The sequence below is a fragment of the Nicotiana sylvestris genome, chromosome 3, assembly GCF_000393655.2.
Source record: "Nicotiana sylvestris chromosome 3, ASM39365v2, whole genome shotgun sequence".
Lineage (NCBI taxonomy): Eukaryota > Viridiplantae > Streptophyta > Magnoliopsida > Solanales > Solanaceae > Nicotiana > Nicotiana sylvestris.
Window position 1 is genome coordinate 175,507,424 of NC_091059.1, and position 23,435 is coordinate 175,530,858.

The 23,435-nt window shown below is 35.2% G+C and overlaps 1 protein-coding gene across 1 annotated transcript; it reads left to right on the forward strand.

The window, feature by feature from the left end:
• The first annotated feature begins 3,324 nt into the window (after positions 1-3,324).
• On the forward strand, positions 3,325-18,646 carry LOC104216143 (uncharacterized). Its single transcript, XM_070170256.1, has 6 exons — positions 3,325-3,412; positions 9,363-9,516; positions 9,796-9,860; positions 10,253-10,664; positions 10,887-11,002; positions 18,570-18,646. Exons 1-6 carry the CDS (start codon positions 3,325-3,327, stop codon positions 18,644-18,646), a joined length of 912 nt encoding a protein of 303 aa, XP_070026357.1.
• The last annotated feature ends 4,789 nt before the right edge of the window (positions 18,647-23,435 follow it).

Sequence of the window (23,435 nt, forward strand, 5' to 3'; positions counted from 1 at the left end):
TTATCTTATAGCTAAAAAAGAACAAAAATTTAACTGCATCTAATACAAAATTAATTATAAGAGAACTCAATACATTTGGAACATGATAATCAAATAACTTATGTATTAATATTTTAGACTTATGATTAATATCTGAATCGAGTGCAGTTAGTTTGAGTTTGAATGCATAGCATAATTTTTTGAAAATGTGGTCCAATTTAGAAAATAAAATGATAAAAATTAATAGAGTTTGAGATGAATTTTTTAAAAAAAAATATTACGTAAAGAATTAAAATGATAGTAAAAATATTATTACAATATTTAGAAATAATGTGTTCATAAAATTAAGAAAGTTTTTTACTACGATTAAATAAATTTTTAAAAATAGAAAATAAATTTCTAATATTGGTAATCTTAATAATGAAAATTAAAATTAAATTTTATCTTATAGCTAAAAAGAAAGAATTTAACATCATCTAATACAAAATTAATTATAAGAGAACTCAATACATTTGGAATATGATAATCAAATAACTTATGTATTAATATTTTAGACTAATTAAAAGTTACAATTTAAAACAAAATATGAAATTATTTTGGTTATAGGTAAAAAAAATTAATATAAAACTAATTAACATTTATAGTAGGGAAGAGAATGTATATTTAAAAGAAAATAGAGGTAGTGTGAGGATACTTATACTATAAATTAATTTTAATATATATAAAATCAATTAATTAAATTATATTTAAAAATATTACTGACAAATTTAAATGATTAAAATATTATGAATAAGAGGATAAAAATATATCAAATTTCGAGAATAAAATATTTATTTTTATCACATACTATTAAAAGGATAATAAGCAAGGCATTAATTTAATTATAAGCTAACAAAAAATTATATGATGATATAATAATATGAAATATTAAATAATACAATAACTATAAGAAAAGAACAAACAAAAAAAGAATTTACGTAAAAATGATGTGATGAATAAGACATATTTGACTTCCTAATAAAAATAAAGTGATTGTAAGAATTTTGTTAAAATAATATGATCTAATGTGCTCGAACAAGACAGATCATAATATGACATGTTTAGTATTCTTTAATATCGACAACGGAACGAAATGCAAGTACTAAAATCAAGGGGTTAGGTTGCTACAAATATATGTTAAAAAGATTGGTTGTCTACTACGAGATTTGATCAATAATTTCATATCCTGCTTCATAATTAAATTCTCATGTTATATAATTTTTATCTGAGATATATATATTAAGGTTATTTGTACATGATTCAAACAACATACATCGTTATTTGAAATGAATTGTCTGCGCATCGCGTGGGTACTAATACTAGTTTTTATTAATTGAAGGTTAAATACGCTTAACCAAATATCACAATAATCAAACTAAGAATTGCCAATAAATGAAGGATCAAATAAGCAATTATCCAATTTTAATGGGCAAGTTACACATTTGGCTAAGTCAGCCAAATATAATTACATCCGCTAGCTAAATATATAAAATATATGTCTATATAAATATAATATACATATTATATGTTAATATACAAAAAATACACATTTCGCCTGCTTTATTTCTGGGAGCGGCTATACTGTTTAGTCTTCCCAAAAAAAGCACGGGCTAACTAATTTTCGAACTGGTAATTGAAAAATAACCAGCATTTGCAAAGTCATTCAAAAATAGTCACTATTTTGCTGCAACATGGAAAGTGCCAGCACAATATACTAGAGATTTGTGCACCTGTATATATACTTCAAGCATAAGATACTAGAGATTTGAGTACATGTGTATGAACTTCCAGTATATTATGCTGGAATTCTAGTATATTATGCTAGAAGTTCTCATGTAAAAAGTTCGAACTCCAGTATATTATGCTGAAATATTTTCTGGATTTTGAACAGTGTTTCATTAAGATTTATTTTTACATGAAAAGTTGCTAAATTTTGATTACTTTTAAAACTGTGGCTATTTTTCAGTTAACACTTGTAAATCTGGCTATATTTGAATTGGATTTTTTACATTCCTATACACTGTATGAAACTATATTACCCTCCCTGCTCAAGTTTTACTATAATTACATTTTATATACCCAATTACCATTTATGTACATTTTAAGGGAATTAATGATAATAATTAGTGTTCTAAAATTACTCTAACATATCTTCCACTCCCACACGTTTCTCTCCCCACATCCTACCCCCTCCCCACGTATCTTGCACAAGAGAGCAGCAATTCCACCATTGACAACTATTAAAAAGCTTTGAATTCGAATTTGGGTTTTCAAAAAACATTGTTTGTTTGGATTGGATGTTGTTGCAAAGAATTGAGAATTCTCTCTACGTCTCTCTCTATCTCTCAATCCCAAATTTCAGTAATGTAAAGCAAAGGAAAAGAGAGCATCAATTTCATCATTGACAGCTATTAAAAAGTCTTGAAGCTTTGAATTCGAATTTGGATTTTCAAAAATCATTATTTGTTTGAATTGGGTGTTGTTGCAAATAATTGGGAATATTGTTTAGAGTTTATATCACAATTTTGAGGAGTTTTGGTGAAGATTAGACTTGGTTTTGGCTGAATTTCAGATTGAAACTCGAAGAACAAGAAGAAGAAGACATGACATACATTATACTGCAGAAATTGTAGAAAAATTGTATTCTGTTGTTCATATATTCTTCTCTAACTATTGTATGAAAGTTGAACAACATTGTATAAAAATTATATTTAAGTTGTATGATATTGTAGTTGTATATAACTGAGTAGAAATAATGTATGAAAATTGTAGATAAGTTGTATAATATATAATTAGTTGTATGAAATTTATTTTTACTATGTATAAATCAGATACAAAATATGCAAAAGACATATTGTATAAATTTATATTTAAGTTGTATGTTATTGTAGTTGTATTTAACTGGGTAGAAATAATGTGTGAAAGTTGTAGATAAGTTGTAGATAAATTACATAATATATAATTAGTTGTATGAAATTTATTTTTACTATGTATAAATTAGATACAAAATATACAAAAGACATATTGTATAAAATTTGTATAAAAATTATATTTATCAGGATAAACTAAAAAAGGAAACACCTTATCCTCAACGTTTTGAAAAGAAAATAGAATCATGACTCCTGCTTGCTTAAAATGATTCAGCTACATCGCACCATGGTTCCCCCGCCCAACCACCACCACCACCACCACCACCAAACAAACAAATCGAGATACAAAAAGAAAGTGCTAATGATTGAACGTGAACATTAAACTGTAGCTTCACACAACAAATATTGGATTAAGTACTGAGTTCTTTCGAGATGAATGAATAAAGAAAGTGAAGACAGAACAGAACTGCTTCAACGACTTGGAAAAGAAGCATCTCAGGAAACTAAGTTTGAAGACCCTACTAGTATATCTCATCTTAAATTGTAACGACCCAATTGATCGTTTGAACAATTGCGTCCGGTTCGGCAGTTTGAGATCACGAGGAGCTCCATATTATGTGTATCGACTTACGTGCATAGTTCGGGCGTGAAACCAGAAAGCTTTTATGTGAAAATATGAAAAATATAGTAATTTTTAGTGTTAACATTTGGTTTTTTGTAGACTTTGGTCAATATTTTTGGTAAACGGACCCGTATCTGTATTCCGACGATCCCGGGAGGTCTGCGGTAAAATATGGCACTTGGACGTATGCCCGGAATTGAATTCTGAGGTCCCTATACTTAGAAAACAATTTTTGAAGAAAATTGTTGTGGTGGTTTTTAAAGAAAATAAATAAATTAATTAATTTTTGAACGCGTTGGTATGGGGGCTGTATTTTGATTCTGGAGCCTTATACAAGTTTGTTATGATATTTAAGTCCTATCTGTGAAATTTGGTGAGAATCGGAATTGATTTGACGTGATTTGGACGTCCGGTTGGAAAGTTAGAAAATCATGAGTTTTGAGGTTAAATTCATAGTTTTTTATGTTATTTTCATGATTTGATCATACGAATAAGTCCTTATGATATTTTTAGACTTGTGTGTATGTTTGGTTTGGAGCCCCGAGGGTTTGGGTGAGTTTCGGATGGGTTTAGGCTATGCTGCGCTTGTTTTTGGATGTTTCATCGTCGTTTCTTCAAGAAAAATGATATCATATTGAGCAAATGAGATCCAAATTCAGTTTTGTTTGAACCATTAGATCCGTATCAAAATTACGGAGCCATAGGAAAAAGAATCATCAAATTTGGATATCGTATGAGAAAGTTATGCTCATTTTTGTGTCGGAAAAATTGATGGTTTCTGGTGTGTTCGCAAATGCGAACTTTTTCATTGCATTTGCGATGCCCAATTCGCAAATGTGACTTCTGTCATCCCTGCTTTGTTCGCAATTTGCAAGGGTTCGTAATTGCGAACCCTGGATCGTAAATGCGACATCTGAGGCCTGTTAAGTGAGATTTTTGACGGGATTTTCACCCATTTTTCAATTTTCTCAAACCCTAAACCTCCATAGGCGATTTTTCAAAGACCCAAACTTCTCCAAATCATTGGGTAAATGTCTCTAATCAATTTCCAACTATATTTTATGATTATATCATAGATTTAACATCAAATTCATGAGAATCTAAAGGAAATTTTGGAGAAAATTGTGAAATCTTTCAAAAATGTAAAATGATGATTTGAATGACCAAATGGTATCGGAATTAGATAATTTATTTATAGATGAACTCATATCGGAATGAGTATTCGGTTTTTGTAAATTTTGCCGGGATCCGAGGTGCGGGCCTGGGGAGTTGACTTTTGTTGACTTTTTGCAAATTGTATAGGAATCATAGTTTTGTTAATTCGAATTATTTTCTATTACATTGTTAGATGCATTCAAGTCGTTTTTGGTTAGATATGAGCCGTCCAGAGGTCTTTTCACTCGAGAAGTGCATTTTAGAGTATCGGTTTGTCGTTTTTGAGGTAAGTATCTTGTCTAACCTTGTGTAGGGGACTTCCCCTTAGGAATTGAGTCTTCTATGCTAATTGCAGTCCATGCATGCGAGGTGACGAGTGTGTGCTCGGACTTATTTGTGGGAAATTTGCCTCTAGGGTTCTTAGGTCCTTATGTGGAATGTATCCTGTTATGATTGGGTTTCCTAATTGCTTAAATTGCCTCTATATGCTCCATATGACGTTGCTAGCTTTCCTCTAATTCTTACGTGTTACCTTGACCCTTAATTGCCTTAATTGAAGTGATTGCCTTCCTTATTGTTTTGATATTTCTTGATTGTGAGTTCCTCTATGACTACGTGCAAATATATTACATGTCTAATTGTTGTTGTTATCGGTGTAATTATCACGTACTTATTATGATTTGTTGTTTTGTTGAGGTTATCGTGCTTCTTGATTTTTCTGTGACCATTATTATGTACTTGCTGATTCCCTTGCCGGGACGTTATTGCTTATGATATTGTTTTCCTTACCGGGATATTGTTGTTATACTATTGTTCCCTTGCCCGGATGTTATTGCTTATGATATTGTTTCCCTTGCTATGATATTGTTGTTATACTATTGTTCCTTTGCCGGGATGTTGTTGTTTACGATCTTGTCTCCCTTGTCGGGATGTTGTTGTTATACTCTTGTTCCCTTGCCGTGATTATTTTATGATTGATGTTGATTTGTAAATGGGATCGGGTGGCACGTCGCCACAGTAATATTTGAAATGGGAGCGGGTTGCATGCTTGCAACAAGATATATGAAATAGGAGCGAGTTGCACGCCTGCAACAAGATATATGAAATGGGAGAGGGTTGCACGCCTGCAACAAGATACATGAAATGGGAGATGGTTGAACGCCTGCAGCAAGATATATGAAATGGGATCGGGTTGCACGCCTGCAGCAAGATATATGAAATGGGATCGGGTTGCACGCCTGCAACAAGATATATGAAATGGGATCGGGTGGCACGCCGCCACGGTGATATATAAAATGGGATCGGTGACACGCTACCACGGTAATATTTGAAATGGGATCGGGTTGCACACCTGCAACAAGAAATAATAAAAGTGAATATTGATTCTTATGGTGAGAACGAGAGTAAAAGCACGAAGGATGATGACGTGCATTTTCTGTTTGCTATGCTTATTTGTTGTTACCAATTCAAGTGTTTTAACTGTTGAGATTCATTTACCGTTGTGATCCTTTGTGAATGAACCCCATAGTGTTTTCAACACTTCGGCGTATTTATGTACTTATTTTTCAATACTTTAAAATTTCAATAATTGTTTCATCTTCAATTCATTTAGTTACTCAATTAAATTTTCTTAAACCGTCTGAGGTTGTATTTTACTTAAAATAGAATTTCTACTAAGTTAATTTATTAAATTCCTTGTTAAAGGTAATAATTTATTCGATGTTGTACTTTAATTGAAATGGTACTTTCTCTATTCAAATGATTTCTAGAAATAACTTCATCTTTTCTTGATGAGTTCCTAATTGGTTTAGAAGTTGTACTCTACTTTATGTTATGTAAATCAGACTCCTTGAACATCTTAGTTATGGACCCTATGAACTGAGTAATATGATAACGTTGTTGTGTAAAGTGAGATAGAAATATGTGGGCACAAGGTGCCAGATTGTGCTAAAAGTTTGGTAATTGAGGTTATGATATGAGACATCGAGTTTGAAATGGCTGAAAATTGTGCATCGAAAATGATATGATTTATTGAGCTGGCATCGCCTTCCTTGTTTGAGTACATTTTTACTTGTCTGTGTTCTAGCTATGTTGGTGTTAATTTATTTGGTTATCTTTCGTTTTCACCCGTGTTTCTCTTTATTGTTTCTACTGATTGTAGTTTGTTCTTTCCCTGCTGTTGATATTACTATGTCATTTCTAGGTTGATAGTTTATTATCAAATCATGTTCAATTTATTTGACCAGTAGGTGTCTGGACTGTTCCTCGTCACTACCCCACTGAGGTTAGTCTTGATACTTACTGGGCACTACCGTGGTGTGCTCATACTATACTTCTGTACATTTTTGTGTACAGATCCAGGTATTTGATCGGTAGTAGCTATGCGGGTCGTTGCAGTGGAGACTCAAGGTAAACCTGCTATAGCGTTCACAGGCCTCGGAGTCACCTTCAATTGTACCTATTTTCATTTGTTCCTTTTGTTTCGGAGCAGTGATGTATTTATTTTGTATAATTACTCTTAGAAATGCTTGTGACTTGTACCACCGGTTTTGGGAATTGTAAATTGTTAAGAGTTATTTAAATTAAAGTTAGCAAATATAAATGTTATCTCAGTTAATGTTAGGCTTACCTAGTTTAGAGACTAGGTACCATCACGACTCCTTCGGATGGATTTTTGGGTCGTGACATAAATAAATGCCAATTTTTTTTTGAATTGTATTAATCACCAAAGTAAACCATTACATAACTATAGTCAAGCATCACACTCTGCTAACTATCTTAACTACAACACTGCAATATTTAGGGATGCTTATCAGGCGAATTGGGCGGTTATTTACTCTTAACGGTTTGGCTTATCGGTTATTGACTTTTAAATGTAGTAATTCGCTAGCCACCCGATAAAATATCGGGTGGATTGGTATTGGTTTAGCTCTTATCGGGCGACTTATCAACCTAATTCAATCTTGCGTGCATTGATTGTTTGCTGACAGCCTAGCATACAAATTCAGAATAGGAAATTACACATTGAGCCCAGACATACATGTCTGTTAATGCCATGTAGTGTGTCATGAGTTGTAGAGTGAAAAAAGCAGAACACATTGCATAGAGAGTAGCAACCATGATAAGGTTACTGTAAGACGTTGGACAACGGTAATTTTTGAAATGTGAGAAAATGGGGTTGTGGGGTTAATTTCCTCGCTGAAAAAAGTATGGACGAAATTAGTTTTTGGTCTATGATGCATGTAGTATTAGGGGTGTACAAAGCAAACCGACAAACCGTACCAATTCGATAATCCGAGTCAAACCGAGAAAAAAACCCCGACTATGGGTTGGTTTGATTTGGTTTGGTGTCGGAAAATACCCCGACCATAATTGGTTTGGTTTGGTTTTAACTAAAGAAAGTCAAACCGAAACCAAACCAACCCGACATTACATATATAGAAATTTTAGATATATGTAATATATAAATATACTTATTGTGATGTAATTTATAAATATTTCTTAAAAGATTTCATAATTTTATTTTTTGAGGTATTATTTCAAGGTTGGACTTAGAACTTTTGAATGTTCCAATAAGTTTTATAACCATTAACATTAGTAAATTAAATAGTGCTAACAAAAGCCCAAACCAAAATTAAATCAATATTAATGCTAACAAAAGATATTTAATTTAATACTACGAAGGGGAATGTATTGAATATCTATTTTTTGTTTTGCAATAATTTAGATAAAAATGCATTACCTATTTTTATTTTTTCTTTAGTGTTTAGTCATGTATTTAATACTCCCTTATTAATATACTTATTTTAGCATGACTTAGTACTCTTAGATTATGTTTATGTTTATTATGGCTTTTTAATTAGCAATATTTATATTATATAATTTTATTGTCTTTGTTATATTGTTGAATATTTTAGGATAATGCCATGACATATCTCATATTTTGTATTATTTTCTTGAAAAATATTTTATATATTTGTATCTTGCTAGGACTAAAGAAATATTTTGAGCATAATTTATAAGTTTTTTTTACGAAGATTTTACCGGAAAAACCCTCCGAAAAAACCCGAATAACCCGAAAACCCGAGAAAACCCAAGAAAAAACGAGAGTGAAAAACCCGAGTTTTATTGGTTTGGTTTGGTCTTTAGATTTAATAATCCGACACAATTGGTTTGGTTTGGTAATTGTAAAATCCGAACCAACCCGACTTATGTACACCCCTATGTAGTATACTAGGAAACTGCATTATTTAGCGATTTTGCTGATTAATTTTTGTAAAAAGAGTGATTTTTCTGGTTAATCAGTAATTTAATGGATCTCTCTTGCTAGGATTGATGATTAGTTACCCGATAAGTGTTGGTGGGAGGTAATAGGTACTTGGTGGAATAGTTGAGATGCGTAAGCTGCTGTTATTGAAAAAAAGAAAATAATTGATTCTGATTGCTGACAATAAGATATTGGAGACAGTTTAAAGGATAGAATTCTGGGTTTTAGTTTATTATCGTCTCTATGTTTGTTATTCCAATTGCAATGTCCCAGAAAAAAAAGAGTTGTTTTTCAACTTTCATGGCGTTCTGTCCAATGGATATTCCTTTAGGAGTACTTTGTTGTATAAGATCGGGGATTATATATTTTAAATTTAAATCGGTATCTTTGTTTTCATATTAAGTAATCTCGTTTGTTATATCTGCTGTAGAGTTGAAGACGCGGATTGAGGAGTACTTCAACAAAGGCAATGAAGAGGCGCTTCCGTCAATTCTTGAAGCAATTTTAAAGAGGAAATTGACGAGAAAGCATGAGCACACAGATGATGAGTTAATGGAGGAGCTTCAAATGAAACCCTGGATGATGTAAATGACCAAGAGATTGAATCGGATTTCGAGGACGCTCACTCCACTGATGAAGAGATTGAAGATTTGTATAACACAACGGATTTAGTGAAAAGGAGAATGGCATCTGATCAATTCTTCAACATGGATGATAGAAAGTGGGATGATATGATAAAAGAGGCTACCTCGTACTACTTCTGAATGCTCTTATGACTTCTTGAAAAGTTTTTCAGATTAGGCAGGTGCATAATTTCTTTGCTCCAGTTAACAATTAAAAATAATATCTATGCTCCAATTCAGCTATCCTACTGATAATGCCGGAACTTTGATGGGCACAGGGTATGATTTCCACAACGAGTTTGATAGTTAAATAAATTTTCGTTTTCTAATTCCTTTCCCTTTAGGCTTATGAAATTGGTGTAGTTAAGAAAAGAATGGTTAAAACTCAAAGAGTTGTGGTAGAAACAATGAAAAAGTAAATTAAAATTTCTTGATTGAGCAAATTACATGTTACCTGCATAACAAAATTCTTTAACTCTTCAGTCAGTTGTATATATCCTTGCTTGCTAATTTTTTGATAGCTCGTATGAAGTTATAACCTTTATTATATTTCAGTTGCACGTAATGTTTTCTCTTTAGGACAATACCTGAACTTGTCTTTTACAGAGTGTAGAGTCAGTTTTTGGCGATCTATTTGACATCCCAATCTATTTTGTATTTGGATTCCTTGACTCATTGGATGTTTTATTTTACCCAGACGAAATTAAGAAGAATGTGGAGGTTAAGTTTGATGAGATAGGTGAAAGGGTTGAAAAAGGTGAGATTACTCCTGAAGAAGGCTATGCATTGTTCAAGGAGTTTGAGGATGGGGTGGTCGTGGAGCGCGCAAAACTGATGGAGAAGGATGCTCCACAGTTTGATGAGAATATGTTGCCAGATAAGAACAAGAATTTGGATGACCCGCCAGGTGAAGGGCCGGTTGTTAGATGGCAAACAAGGGTGGTCTTTGCTCCTGGTGGTGATGCATGGCATCCAAAAAACAGGAAAGTCAAATTGGCTGTTACGGTGAAAGAGTTGGGTCTGTCAAAGCATCAATTTGGTCGCTTAAGAGAGTTGGTTGGAAACCGCTACCATCCTGGGAGAGACGAGCTTACAATAACTAGTGAAAGGTAAGGTCACATTGTGGGTCATCTAAATTACTAGTGTCTGATCTTGTTACGGGGTTGCTGTTACTGTATGTTTAGGCTTAGCTTCTAACTGAGTTTTATTATTTAACTACCTGTTGAAACAATTAGTTAGGAATTATTTGACTGCTGCTTATTGGTGCTCCTTTATACACGCATTTGAAGTTTGTGAAGCTTACCGGGAATAAAATGTTTCTTTTTCCTCAGAGTTGAACATCGCGAGGAGAATAGGAAGGACTGCCTGAGGACTCTATTTGGTCTCATTGCAGAGGCTGGAAATGCTAACAAAATGGTAGAGGATGTTACTTCTTGTTGTTTTTCCTGTATAGTACTTCTTATCTGGTATAAATATGGAATGATGGAAGATCAAGTTTTAACTTTTCCACTCCTAGATGTATATTATCCTCTTTATCAGCTATCTACAGCAGTAACATACGTAAATATAAATGATATAAGTGAAACAAAAATTAATTCGAGCCCACTGAATTCACAGTGTTTCCTTAAGGAATTTAATCCCCTCCTAGTACCCAAGGTTATGGATTATTTCCTCTCAGGATAGAACGAATTACACACTGATGTAGCGGTACTTCAAACCTCAGTATTTCAGCGAACGCAAAGTTCGGCAGCAAATCACACTTACAGTTGTTTTGTTTGTAGTTTTAAAATAATGCAGAACAAGGGAGGAGAACTCAGAAGTCAAATGAAAATTCTAAGAGGAAGGAATGCAATGTATAGCCGATGTTGAAATCTTACTGAAGAGGATATCAGATTGCAATTCGTTTTTCCAGTGTATACACAGTGTATACAGAGTGTAGTTTGAGTGTATACAAGTGTATATCAATTATATACAGAGTGTATATCAATTGTATACTGAGTGTTTCGAGTGTTTTTTTCTGGTGTGTTCTTATTTCTCTACAACTTTTGCTCTATTTATAGCAGTCATGTGAGAGAAATCTGCCCCCTCCATGGTGGAACAAGCATTAGGATATCATGGAGGAAGCACTTACATGGTGGAATGAACACTTGCTTGGTGGGAGGAGCACTTGGCCATGGTGGGAGGTGCACTAGGCAACTTGTTGCTTTCTTGGTGCAAACAATACACGGATTGGAAAACATCCGTTACAAACACGGATTATATCACGTTAATATTCACTATTAACAAATAAATTTGGTCCAAATAATTAATCAATCGATCGATCGTTTGATCAAATCCAAATCCAAATCCAAATCCCATTTCCCATTCACTCTCATTTTAAGACTATTTCATCTTAAACAAAAACTCAACAATCCCCCACATGAATGGGAAATGACTATATCACGGAAGTATGCATGAAAAACTTGTGTGATTTGCAAGCAAGAATTAATTGCATCTGGATAAGTAGGTTTCCCTTTGAACTTTCCGTAGTGAACTTATGTCGGATATACTCGGTCAATCGGTAGATTTGATATCTTTGAACCGTCGAACTTTAGTGTATACCTAGACAACCATAAGTCACACAATCAATCCCTTAACCGTCTTTGGTTCTCATTGTTGTGTTCGTTTCAGCCATGAACACTGCCTGGTTTCATAAGTGCGTAGAGAATTGGCCTTGCAAAATTCTCCTTGAAGCGGCTAACACTTCACACTTACATAGGTGATTCCTAAACGTGTCATCCCGTAGATACACTATTTGATATACCCTGTATCAAATTTAGAAATCATTAAAAAGCCTTAATGCTTTATCCTTGGTACTGAACATTGTCTCATCACGAGAATGGACTAAAAAAATTTGTTGACAATGTTAAACCGTCATTAATGACTTTGTTTGATCTCCTTGAACCTAGATCTTGGGATCTCCAGTCTTCTAGGTAGAGTTACCGCCACAATGACTTGTTCTCGGCCATAGTCCCATTTCCCTCGATGATTTCTCAACTACCTCTCTAGTTAGGCCTTTTGTAAGTGGATCCGACACATTATCACTTGACTTTACATAGTCAATCGTGATAATTCCTCTAGAGAGAAGTTGCCTAACGGTTTTATGTCTTCGTCGTATATGACGAGATTTACCGTTATACATAACGCTCCCAGCCCTTCCAATTGCCGCTTGGCTATCACAGTGTATGCATATTGGTGCCAACGGTTTGGGCCAAAATGGAATATCTTCCAAGAAATTCCGGAGCCATTCAGCTTCTTCACCGGCTTTATCTAAGGCTATGAACTCAGCCTCCATTGTAGAGCGGGCAATACATGTTTGTTTGGACGACTTCCAAGATACCGCTCCTCCACCAATAGTGAATACATATCCACTTGTGGACTTCGAATCAGTTGAACCGGTGATCCAATTTGCATCACAATATCCTTCAATCACCGCAGGATATTTACTGTAGTGCAAATCAAAGTTTTGGGTATGTTCTAAGTATCCCAAAACTCGTTTCATTGCCATCCAGTGAGATTGGCCTGGATTGCTCGTGTATCGACTTAGTTTACTTATAGCACAAGCTATATCTGGTCGTGTACAAATCATGATGTACATTAAGCATCCCAACACATGATCATAATCCAATTGTGATATGCTTTGGCCTTTATTCTTTGCTAGTGCAAGATTTACGTCAATTGGAGTCTTTGAAACTTTAAAGTCCAAGTGCATGAATTTTTCAAGTACTGTCTTAATATAATGAGATTGTGACAATGCCAGACCTTGAGGAGTCTTTTGGATCTTAATCCCCAGAATTAAATCCGCAATTCCCAAGTCCTTCATATCAAACTTGCTAGTTAGCATACGCTTAGTAGCATTTATGTTGGCAATGTTATTACTCATTATTAGCATATCATCCACATATAGGCAAACAATGACTATGTGATTTGGAACATTTTTAATGTACACACATTTATCACATTCATTTATCTTAAAACCATTTGACAACATTGTTTGGTCAAATTTCGCATGTCATTGTTTGGGTGCTTGTTTTAGTCCGTAAAGGGACTTAACAAGTCTACATACCTTATTTTCTTTACCTGGAACCACAAACCCTTCAGGTTGTTCCATGTAAATTTCTTCCTCCAACTCTCCATTTAAGAAGGCCGTTTTAACATCCATTTGATGAATTTCAAGACCATACACTGCAGCTAATGCTACTAACATCCGTATGGACGTAATCCTTGTAACTGGGGAGTATGTATCAAAGTAGTCAAGACCTTCTCGTTGTCTATACCCTTTGACAACAAGTCTTGCCTTGAATTTATCAATAGTGCCATCATCTTTCATTTTTCTCTTAAAAATCCATTTAGAACCCAAAGGTTTATTTCCAGGAGGAAGATCAACCAATTCCCATGTATGGTTGTTCAATATGGATTCTATTTCACTATTGACTGCCTCTTTCCAGAACAATGATTCCGAAGAAGACATAGCTTCTTTAAATGTTCGAGGCTCATTTTCCAATAAGAAAGTCACAAAATCTGGTCCAAACGAAGTAGACGTTCTTTGACGTTTACTACGTCTTGGATCCCCCTGATTAAATGTACTTTCTTTTGTTTCTTCCCGAGGTCGTTTAGATCCTTCACCAATCGACTCGCATTCCTTTTTATACGGATATATATTTTCAAAGAACTCAGCATTATTTGATTCTATAACCGTATTATTATGAATGTCGGGATTTTCTGATTTATGAACCAGAAATCGATATGCTTTACTATTAGTCGCATATCCTATGAAAACACAATCAACTGTTTTCGGTCCTATTTTTACCCTTTTAGGTTTAGGAACTTGCACTTTTTCCAAACACCCCCACACTTTAAAATAATTCAAGTTGGGCTTCCTTCCTTTCCATTTTTCATATGGAATGGATTGTGTTTTCCTATGGGGTACTCGATTTAGTATTCGGTTGGCCGTAAGAACGGCTTCCCCCCACAAGTTATGTGGCAAACCAGAACTTATCAACAATGCGTTCATCATCTCCTTTAATGAACGATTCTTTCTTTCCGCAATCCCATTGGATTGAGGCATGTAAGGGGCTGTTGTTTGATGAATAATTCCATATTCTAAACATATTTGTTCAAAAGGAGATTCATATTCACCACCCCAATCACTTCTTATCATTTTGATTTTCTTGTTAAGTTGCGTTTCAACTTTATTTTTGTTTTCCTTGAATGCGTCTATTGCTTCATCTTTACTATTAAGTAAGTAAACATAGCAATATCGAGTACTATTGTCAATACAAGTTATGAAATACTTCTTTCCACCGCGAGATGGTATTGACTTCATGTCACAAATATCTATGTGAATTAAGTCTAAAGGATTTGAATTCCTTTCAACCGACTTATAAGGATGTTTAACATACTTAGATTCCACACATATTTAACATTTTAATTTTTTGCATTCAAACTTAGGCAATACTTCCAAGTTAATCATTTTTCGCAAGGTTTTATAATTGACATGACCCAAACGTACATGCCATAAATCATTTGACTCAAGTAAGTAAGAAGAAGCTGAAGTTTTATTATTAGTTTCAACAACTATTACATTCAGCTTGAAAAGGCCCTCAGTAAGGTAACCTTTTCCTACAAACATTTCATTCTTACTAATCACTACCTTGTCAGATACAAAAACGCACTTGAAACCGTGCTTTACAAGAAGTCCAGTAGAGACTAAGTTCTTCCTAATCTCGGGAACATGAAGGACGTTGTTCAAAGTCATGACCTTGCCAGAAGTCATCTTGAGAAATATCTTACCGTATCCTTCAATTTTTGCTGTAGCAGCATTTCCCATAGAGAGCGTCTCTTCGGGTCCAGCAGAAGCATATGTAGAAAATGCTTCCCTCACAGCACAAACATGGCGAGTGGCTCCAGAATCAATCCACCACTCCTTTGGGTTTCCTACCAGGTTGCATTCAGAAAGCATGGCGCACAAGTCATCAACATCATCATGCTTTTCTACCATGTTTGCTTGACCCCTTTGCTTGTCTTTCTTCCGAGCACGACACTCCGTAGATTTGTGTCCGGTTTTCCCACAGTTGTAGCAGTTTCCACTGAACCGCTTCTTGCTTGGGTTGTATTTCGGACCAGAAGCCTTCTTTCTCTTTTTGTTATCTTCAACAATATTTGCTCCCATTATTGTTGAATTTCCACGGCCTCTCCTTTCAGCAGCTTTATTGTCCTCTTCGATTCTCAATCGAACAATGAGATCTTCAAGGGACATCTCCTTTCGTTTGTGTTTCAAATAATTTTTAAAGTCCTTCCACAATGGAGGCAACTTCTCAATTATTGCTGCTACTTGGAATGCCTCATTGATGACAAGACCTTCAATGAAAATTCCGTTAGTAAAATTACTAAAAATTTTACTTTCAACATTAGCATTCATTTGAAATATACCTTCAGCAAGTAGATCATGAATAATCACTTGTAACTCTTGGACTTGGGTAATAACAGACTTGCTATCTACCATTTTGTAGTCCAAAAATTTTGCAGCGACGAATTTCTTCATCCCAGCATCTTCAGTTTTGTATTTCTTTTCAAGCGCATTCCACAATTCTTTTGACGTCTCCACGCCACTGTATACATTATACAGATTATCCTCCAGTCCGCTAAGAATATAATTCCTGCACAAGAAGTCAGAATGCTTCCACGCCTCAATCACGAGAAAGCTATCATTCTCTGGAGTTTCATCTGGAAGATCAGGAACATCTTCCTTGATGAACTTCTGTAGACATAACGTAGTCAAGTAGAAGAACATCTTTTGCTGCCAACGCTTGAAATCTATCCCGGAAAATTTCCCGAGTTTCTCTGCCAGTGCCAATGCCGGAGTTCGACTTGTCGATGCATTGGCAGTCATCATCGGAACAGCTTGATTTCCGTCATTCGCCATTTTTACTGTAAAAATGACACAAACAAACGATTAATAAACGTTTAAAACTGGAGTGAAAAATCATGTAGATTTTAATCTCCAACAAAACGCCATGAAGGCGTTACTCTCCAAATGGGAGTACATAAAACCACAAAGGTTTTAAGTTTCCAAAATAATAAAAGTAACACAAATACAGAAATTAAAATTATTAAATTCCTTAAGCTTGTTGTTGTTATTCCTGTATAGTACTTCTTATCTGGTATAAATATGGAATGATGGAAGATCAAGTTTTAACTTTTCCACTCTTAGATATATAGTATCCTTTTTATCAGCTACCTATAGCAGTAACATACGTAAATATAAATGATATAACTGAAACAAAAATTAATTCGAGCCAACTGAATTCACAGTGTTTCCTTAAGGAATTTAATTCCCTCCTAGTACCCAAGGTTATGGATTATTTCCTCCCAGGATAGAACGAATTACACACTGGTGTAGCGGTACTTCAAACCCCAGTATTTCAGCGAACGCAAAGTTCGGCAGCAAATCACACTTACAGTTGCTTTGTTTGTAGTTTTAAAACAATGCAGAACAAGGGAGGAAAACTTAGAAGTCGGATGAAAATTCTGAGAGAAAGGAATGCAATGTATAGCCGATGTTGAATTCTTACTGAAGAGGATATCAGATTGCAATTCGTTTTTCCAGTGTATACACAGTTGTCACACCTCCTTTTTGCGTGCCCGCCCCGAAGGGTTGAATGCGTGAGGGAGTTTTTTCCAATTTAAGTGACAATATTCGAAATGAGATTATTTATTTAATTCAGAGTCGCCACTTGGGAAAGGTTTGGTTTTTGGTGCCCAAGTCACCGGTTTATCTTGAATCCCAATTCGAGGAAAATGTTCGACTTTCCAAATGAAGTCTGCGAACCAGAAATTCTAAGTAAGGAATTCTGTTGACCCGAGGGAAGGTGTTAGGCACCCCCGGATCCCGTGGTTCTAGCACGGTCGCTTAAATTGTTATAATGGCTAAATATCTGATTTTAAATACATGTTATAACTTGTGTGCTTTTATTAGATTTAAACCGTTTTTATTATTATTTATTTTTTATGGAATTACAACGTCGTGAAAATGCATTTCGAACCACGTCACAATCAATGCGCCCGTGGTTGTTAATACATTCCGACTCCGTTGAGATTTGGATTTGGGTCACATAAATGCGCACCCGAATTTAAGAAGGTAAGATTATTAAAATGCGCACCTGAAGCAATTATCGTATTATTATTTCTGGGTAAGGCCGTGGAATTTTGCTAAACGGCTCATCCTGAAGTCTAAGTAATTTTAATTAAACATTTATCGAGGGCCCCACAATTTGTGCAGTTTATTGGGCGAGGCTCATCTCATTTATTTTAACAGGATAATCCTAAAGTGCCTACATTTTTCTATTAAAATTGTCTCTACAAAATGAAAGAGAAAAGGTCTTAATTTATTTACATGCTTGAGTTGTTATAGTTGAGTTTCGGATATGATTCATAAATTCTGAAAATGATGTAAGCAGGGCGGTCTGTTGCCAATGCGGGCTCAGGCCCAACGTGTATGGCATAAAACTAAACCGGGGTCGTCTTATTCACGTATTACTAACTAGTTACATTATACTAGGCATGTTCTCAGTTTGTCAAATTAAAAAAAAACTTAGCAATCTAATTTTAATCCTAAACCAATTACATGCTGGAATTAACCAATATTATTTAACTAAACAATATTCTTACAAGTTCCGAAATGGTCTATTCGTTTGATTTTTAACTTAGACGGAGTTACTACACCATTTATTTATTTTTAGGCAATATATATAGATAGTTCATCCGTTAAGTTATCGTCAGATGTTCCACTATATATATATTAAATAGCTATATATATATATATATATATATATATATATATATATTAAATAGCTACATGATTCTGATTTTTGTAAGCTAAATAATTTATATATACAAATAAAATTCAGAATATAATTTAAAATAAATTTAGAACTTCAATTCTTCATTTTTCGTATTCATGCTTCCTGTTTCAGTTTACAATAATCAGCGTGTCAGTTGTGTACCTGATATTGGAAGCAAAAGAAAAGTGAGATCAGCAAAAACTCAGTAGCATACAACAACAGCAACCCCAACAACCAGTAACAACCAGCAACGAGAAACTTAGTGGCAGATTTTAAAATCAAGACAAAAATCCAGAAACACCAACAACAATCAACGGACAGAAGCAAAGGGAATCTTTTCAGATTTTGAAAGACTAGTTAGTGTTTAACCCTTAATTTCTGAATCCGTATATCAGAATATTTGGATTGTATATCAGGTGTATACTATTCTTCTTTTGAATTTCCAGAATGTTTTTCTTTTTATTTTCTAAAGTCTTAGTATTTTTCGGAATTTCCTCTCTCTTAAAATTTTCTTTTTCTTCTCCCTCTTATTCTCTCTATTCTTCTCTGTCCGTTCTTTTTCTTATTCTCCCCATCTCTCTATCTGTCCGTCTAAAAACTCTCCCCCAAAATCTGATCAAGTTTTCTTATTTATATCCCATCCCAAAACCCTTTAATCAATTAATAAATCAACCACTTTCTACTACCAAACTCATTATCTTCCCACTCATCCCCCTTTTAAATCCACTACCTAATGTTTTGTCCCCCACTACATTAAATAAATATATCAAACCCCAACCCATTACCTCTTCTCCCTCATGCCTAACATAAACAATTATATCACCCACACCCCATTACATTTTGTCCCCCATGCTTAACATAAAGAATTACAAAATGTACAATTCCTAAACTACCCCTCCGACCTTATTGCAATTACCATTTTACCCCCTGAACGTACTGCAATTTACCAAACTACCCCCATCAGCTATAACCAATCAATTAATCAAACTCAACCAAAATATAGCCAATATGATCAATTTCTACACAAATTCGAACAACAAATCACATGAACACGATTTCTGAACCAATTCAACAACAAATCACATGAACACAAATTGAACAACATCAAATTAATGTGCATAAATTAACCATATTGGGAACCAATCCTGGTTAACTTAGACCAAAAATTGATGAGCAAGGAAACAACAATATTAACAACACAATACATGATTCAAACTAAATCAACAAATCAAAAACCAAAACATAAACTCACATTAAATTACTGGATGAACTTCAAACAAAGAATAAACATGCATTAGATCCATATTAAATAACAAACATGACGGATTCAAATGATTTAAACTAAATCTAACAATATTAAAATTAAACTAACAATTTCTTCTACAAAAATACAAAATAAAAGCACATGAAATAAACTGAAAAACTAATTAATCAAAGTTCCATTTGAATCTGAAAATTAAATCAACAAAACATATGAACAAACTAGAAAATTATTTCAACGATGAACAAACAAAACAAGAATTGAACATTTATCGATTTTGGATCCGAAAAAATATCAAACAAAAATATGGACAAAATGAAACTTAAAAAATCCACTAACCGGATCGAAACGATGAACAACGACTGTGTATGAACTGTTTCGACGAACCCAACCAAAGCTCGAACGAACGACGACGCCACTGTGGATACAGCAGCAGCGACGCTACTGGACGAGGGCAACCATGGTCGTTTTGGACGTAACGCCGAAAAAGGTGAAGTAGCGGGGTCATTGGTTGCTGCTGGAGCAACAGGCGTTGGACGGTAGGCTGCTATAGGATGGTTGACGATGAAGACGAAGAAGAAGATGAAGCAGCAGCTACAACGCTGCGTTGTGGACGACGACGAGGATGAAGAAGACGATGGGTTCTTGGAAGATCTGAACACAAAGTTAGCATCTCTACAAGAAGGTGAAGTGGGTGGTCGTTGGAGCAGGAGGATGACGATGGTGGACTGCTGGTCGTAAGGTGGTGGTTTGGGTGTTCGAGCTGGACGTAGCGGGCAGCAGAAGAAGCAGCAAACATGGCGTTATGGCCATGGCGACGGGTCGACGACGAAGACGCAGCCATGGACGAGCTTTTGAGCTCGACATGGAGAAGATGGGCTTCTTAGTGGTGTGTGTGTGTGAGTGAGGCGTGAGGGGGAAAGGGCAGCCATGGATGGGGTGTTTGGGATTTTTGGAGAAGAAGAAGAGAGGGTGGGGGGCGGGTAGTTTAGTTTAGGGTTTTTTTGAGTTTTGTTTTTGGTAAAAAAAAATTGAAAAAAATAAAAAATGAAGAGGGGGAGTTGGGTTGTTGGTAATGGGTCGACCCAGTTCGAAATGGAATGGGTCGTTTGGGAAGATTGGGTATTTTTTGGGCTTGTGGCTTGAATTTGAAGAAGAGGTCCAATTCCGATTTTCTTTATTTTTTTGCTCTCTTTTCTTCTTTTATTTTTCTAAAACTAAATTCTAAAAATCCATAAACTATCATATAGAACTAAATTAATTTATAAAAGCGCAAATTAATTCTCAATAACAATTAACACACAATTAAGTAATAATTAAGCATGAAATTGTCCAATTGGACATTAAATGCTAAAAATGCAAAAGATGCCTATTTTTTTTTTTGTGATTTTCATTTTTTTGTAAAACAAACTTAATTACTAACAATTGTAGAATTAAATCCTACATACAAAATGCGACATATTTTTGTATTTTTAATAATTTAACAAATAAACATGCACAGACAAATATACAAATAATTACACAAAAATACCACAAAAATTCAAAAATTGCACACCAAGGAAAAATCATTTTTTTTTTGAATTTTTTGGGAGTAATTCTTTCATAAGGCAAAAATCACGTGCTTACAGCTGCCCCTCTTTGCCCGAAGACACGAAGGGTTTTCATGCAAAGATAAAGTGAGCGATTTTTGCCCATCCGAGTACTCCGTATGAAGCATTTTTTTTTTTGAAAAGATTTGACCGAACCTTTGCTTCAGAGGTTTCCTACATATCCTGGGCTAAACAGGAATCAGGTCAATGTAGTTCGGGAAGTTTTGGTAGCTGGGACTACCGTGGGACTGCAAGGTTACTGCTGTTGCATGCTATTACCACTGCTTACCGATCTCCTTGTTTCACCGTGCTTAAAAGAAAACAAGAAGCTAGGCTAGACTGCAACTTGTTCTTGTTGCCTTGCTTTCTTGTCGGCTTGCGTTTCTTCCGGTGCTTTTCTTCCGTGAATTTGGGGATGACACTGGCCCTTTGCTTTTCTGAATACCAGTTTTCATCATTTTGTTCGGTCCGCTAGGGATATGGCTTTCTTCATTAAGCTTTTCGGTGGTTCCTCTGGGGATACAGCTTTCTTCATCAGATTTGTTATGCTGGGCATGATTTAATGTTCACCAGCCTCTTCTTTCAAGACGCGTCTTTTCTTCCTTTTGACACATGCACTTGAGTTTGTGTTGGGACCTCTTGTTCCAACCTTCTGCTTCCCGGTGCTGGGGATTTTTATTGTTTCCTGCTGGGGATTCCTGTTGTAACCTTCTGCCTTCCGGTGGGGTTACTGATTTCAAAATCTGAAGTATAAGACTCAAAAGTATTCCTCTCGTTATACAGGTGGGCGCCTGAATGCAAAAATATGAAATGTATGCCCGCATTATACTGGTGGGCGACCTAGAACAGAAATGAAAAGACAGAAATGTATTCCCGCATTATACTGGTGGGCGACCTAGAACATGAAATGAAAAGACAGAAATGTATTCTCGCATTATACTGGTGGGCGACCTAGAACATGAAATGAAAAGACAGAAATGTATACCCGCATTATACTGGTGGGCGACCTAGAACATGAAATGAAAAGGCAGAAATATATGCCCGCATTATACTGGTGGGCGACCTAGAACAGAAATGAAAAGACAGAAATGTATTCCCACATTATACTGGTGGGTGACCTAGAACATGAAATGAAAAGACAGAAATGTATTCCCGCATTATACTGGTGGGCGACCTAGAACATGAAATGAAAAGACAGAAATGTATACCCGCATTATACTGGTGGGCGACCTAGAACATGAAATGAAAAAAACTGAAAGGTATGCCCGCATTATACTGGTGGGCGACCGAGGACATGAAATGAAAAGACAGAAATGTATTCCCGCATTATACTGGTGGGCGCCTAGGACATGAAATGAAAAACTGAAAGGTATGCCCGCATTATACTGGTGGGCGACCGAGGACATGAAATGAAAAGACAGAAATGTATTCCCGCATTATACTGGTGGGCGCCTAGGACATGAAATGAAAAACAGAAATGTATACTCGCATTATACTGGTGGGCGACCTAGAAATGAAATGAAAACACAGATGCATACCCGCATTATACTGGTGGGCGACCTAGAAATGAAAAACTGAAATGTATGCCCGCATTATACTGGTGGGCGACCTAGAACACGAAATGAAAAACAGAAATGCATACCCGCATTATACTGGTGGGCGACCTAGAAATGAAATGAAAACAGAAATGCATACCCGCATTATACTGGTGGGCGACCTAGAAATGAAAAACTGAAATGTATGCCCGCATTATACTGGTGGGCGACCTAGAACACGAAATGAAAAACAGAAATGTATTCCCTTGTTATCCAGGTGGGCGCCTAACTTCAACCAACAACTTCGAAAATAAATTCGACATTCCTCTCTTCAGGCGGGCTCCTGACTTCATCAACAACTTTGAAAATAAAATGTAATTCCTCTCTTCAGGCGGGCTCCTGACTTCAACAACAACTTTGAAAATAAAATGTCATTCCTTCTTTAGGCTGGCGAGATTTCAATAACTTTTTTAAAAATAAAACGCCTTTCCTCTCTTCAGGCGGGCTCCTGACTTTAACAACAATTTTGAAAATAAAATGTCATTCCTTTCTTTAGGCTGGCGAGATTTCAACAACTTTTTTAAAAATAAAACGTCTTTCCTCTCTTCAGGCG

Bases quoted from the DNA above. Each gene is read 5' to 3' on its own strand.
- LOC104216143 (XM_070170256.1), top strand. From the start codon at position 3,325: ATGAATAAAGAAAGTGAAGACAGAACAGAACTGCTTCAACGACTTGGA. The intron at 3,413-9,362 runs GTATATCTCATC...TATCTGCTGTAG, and splicing joins TAAGTTTGAAGACCCTACTA to AGTTGAAGACGCGGATTGAG. The intron at 9,861-10,252 runs GTTAAATAAATT...TATTTTACCCAG, and splicing joins TTTCCACAACGAGTTTGATA to ACGAAATTAAGAAGAATGTG.